The sequence below is a fragment of the Gavialis gangeticus genome, unplaced genomic scaffold (genome assembly GCF_001723915.1).
Source record: "Gavialis gangeticus isolate Ggan-Ray unplaced genomic scaffold, GavGan_comp1, whole genome shotgun sequence".
Taxonomy (NCBI): Eukaryota; Metazoa; Chordata; order Crocodylia; family Gavialidae; genus Gavialis; species Gavialis gangeticus.
This window is the reverse complement of record NW_017729022.1, coordinates 58,180,917-58,184,055: the sequence shown is the minus strand read 5'-3', so window position 1 is coordinate 58,184,055 and position 3,139 is coordinate 58,180,917. Positions and strand designations below refer to the sequence as shown.

Sequence of the window (3,139 nt, the reverse complement as noted above, 5' to 3'; positions counted from 1 at the left end):
CGCGCACACACACACCCACACACACACACACACACACACACACACACACACACACACACACACACACACACACACACACACACACACACACAGTCTATCACATCTGCACATTCACTTTTCAGAAAATGCTAAAAAACCCAAACGCCAAATCCAGAGCCTGTTTCATTACAGAGATACCGCTTAAGAGAGTCTTTTATAAAATGAGTGAGATGGGATCACAGAAAATGGGACAGGAAGAGACCTGGAGAGTGACTGAGCCCATTTCTTTGCCCGGAGGCAAAGAAGGATCCACAGTATCTAAACAATTACTGACGAATGCTCGTCTAACCCAGATATGCTCAACCTTCAGCTGACGGGCTAGAGTTAAAAGCAAGGCTGTGAAATAGAAACTACTTTACAGGGAACAGCAAACAGACAGCAGAATTGGAGAACAAAGGCTAGCTTGTTTAGTGGAACTACTCAAGACCATTAAGAGGAAGAGAGGGTTGTTAACACCTGTGGAATGGAGAGCTTAGAAGGAATCAGGTGTATTATAATGAGCCAGGACCTCAGTGGTCTTCATCACTACTGCCATTGCCAGGCAGTTAGTTTTAAACTATGGGTAAAACAGGAATTGGGGGGGGAGGGGGGCAACTACATCACTCTGCACCTCCTGAGACCACCCCAGCCCACAGTGCTGGCTGGGGCTGGTCTTGGACTGCGTTGCCCATGGCATTTGCTCAGGCTGAGTCCCAGGCTGTGCTGCCCATGGCACTTGCTTGGCCTGGCATCCCATATCCACCCTGCACCGGATCAGGCATGCAAGCACGGGGTCCATGAGCCTGATCCAGCCCATGGACCAGCCCCATGGCACTCATCTAGTAGGGCTGTGCAAAGCTTCAGTCCCTGATTTGATTTGACAGAGATTTGGCCTGATTCGGTGGCCAAATCTCTGAATCCGAATCAAATCAGAAGACCCTTTAATCTCTCTGAATCGAATCGGACCCCTCCCCCAAATTGATTCAGAGAGATTTGGAAAGATTCGGACATAGACACACCTTTAAATGTTTTTTCTATAAACCTCTAGGTAGCAGGGGCTCGTGAGTGCTGTGATGCTGGGGCACATGAAGTGTCTCACATGAGCACAGGGGGCTCTCCAGCGTGCTCAGCAGTGGACCCGAAAGTGGACCAGAAGCACTTCTGGTCCACTTCTGGGTCTGCCCAGGAGCACACAGGGGCTCCCCCATGTCCACCCAGCTTGGTGACTGGTGCCTCCTGGATCTGGGGGGCACCTGGGGTCCCACTGTGGCCGATCGCTGAGCCGGAGGGACTTGGGGGGAGCCCCCTGCATGCTCCCCAGCAGACCCGGCTCTCAAGCACATGGAGGGCCCCCCCCCACATGCCTGTGAGACGCTCCGTGCACCCCAGCATCACAAAAATCATGAGCCACGCCTGCTACTGCAAGGTATGTAGAAAAAACTTCAACGAATCAGCATCGAACCTTCAGATTTGGATTCGGCCGAATCAAATCAGGGACTGTGATCCAAATCAACAAACTGAATCACTGTTCCTGGTTCGGGCCAAATCCGAATCCAAATTGAATAGGGCCCACTTTGCACACCCCTATCATCTGGCCCCTGAGGACCACGGACCCATGAGGTCAGATGAGTTTGACACTCCTGCTTTAAAGCATAGGTAGTCCCACTAAGTGATTTGCTAGTTCAGGGCCACAATAGTTATACCAGATACGTGGACTGTTGGCAACCTTGGCAGCCCATTGGACTGGAAGGTCTACAGTGAACTTTCTGCCTTGTTAGCAAATAGTTATTTAGAAGGAAGAAAAAAAGTAACCAAACAGAATTTTATAAAAAAACAAACAAACGGAAGAAGGATACAGGATTGTCTGTTGCGCTATTAATTTCAGTTGTGATTATGTCCTTTACAAAAGCTATTGTATCATTCACCACACCATGAACCTAAAAAAACCCAAGAGGTCATTTCTACGTGGACTCATCTTCAGGATGCTGACCTTCAGTAACTCTATGGTTTAGGAGCACACCCATGCTTTACGGTGCTCAGACTCTGCCCATCTACACAGCTAAGGATTTACAGTTTCATGAAAACTTGGGGATGCTTGACATACTGTAGTCTTCAGAACTGACTTAATATGATGATGGTGATGATACAAATGTATTTGCTTCACCTGTGGGCATTAGCTTTCTCCTTAGCTATAGCAACATCTTCTTGGTGAAAATAAATGGTAATTAAAGCTTAGCCAATAGACTATAGCGCAGCAAATGTTCTTAGGGAGTTAAATTTAGAAAACCCCTTTTCTTAGAAATCTTAGCATTGTTTAGCTCCTTACACAGGCAAAGCATTCACTGCTTAAACACACAAAACTGATGATAAATGTATTACTTTTTTCTAAACTACCAAAACAAAATGCTTTCTGATCCCCATGACTGACTGTCTGAAGAGTTTTGTTTTAATAGTGTCGGAAAGAGCTCATCCCATATTGAATTCATTCCTGAACGTGGACACAGCACAAGATTTACAAGTGTTGGAGAGAACCATAAGATAATGTAATTTAAAGGAGATAGCCAACACATAATTGATATTCAACTGGAATTGGGATTTCAGCATCATTGACCTCTTCTTGCATGAGGGAAGGGAAAACTACTTTTTACCTGAGGACAACAGCGCATTGTATATGCATCCTGGACTCTGTCACAAAATCTGTGACTCTCTGCAAAAAAAAAGGAGTTCTTGAATTAAAAAATTACATGCATCATTGAAAGTCATCAGACTGCCCTATATATCAAACAGTTGTCTTGCCAGGCAGGAAGGAAAGCTTAATCACCTGCTATTTCTGATGGATGGTGATCTGAATCCAACAGCGATCTAAATCGGAAAGCCACCTCCATCTGCCCCCGATGTGGACGCACTGAATGAATATCTATTAGAACAAAAGCGATCTTTACTCTCTCGCCTTCTCTTCACTAACTGCTGCCAACAGGTGCAAATGAACATTCAGTAAATATAGTACATTAAGAAGTCAGTACCAACCAGTATCAAAGGCTTTAGTTGTACCCTTCAGGACCTCAAGTGTAAGTGCAGCCACTATGTCAGCTTGTCTAGCAATAGCACTGGCTCTTTCAAC

General features: G+C 45.8%; 1 protein-coding gene across 1 annotated transcript in view; it reads right to left on the bottom strand.

Moving 5' to 3' along the window:
• Window positions 1-3,139, bottom strand: part of HAL (histidine ammonia-lyase) — a 62,567-nt gene that overhangs the window by 30,657 nt on the left and 28,771 nt on the right. The window contains 4 exon segments of the mRNA XM_019515055.1: window positions 1,875-1,955; window positions 2,667-2,725; window positions 2,840-2,935; window positions 3,046-3,139. The exon segment at window positions 3,046-3,139 is cut by the window's right edge and continues 13 nt beyond it. Coding sequence (XP_019370600.1) covers window positions 1,875-1,955; window positions 2,667-2,725; window positions 2,840-2,935; window positions 3,046-3,139 — 330 coding nt within the window.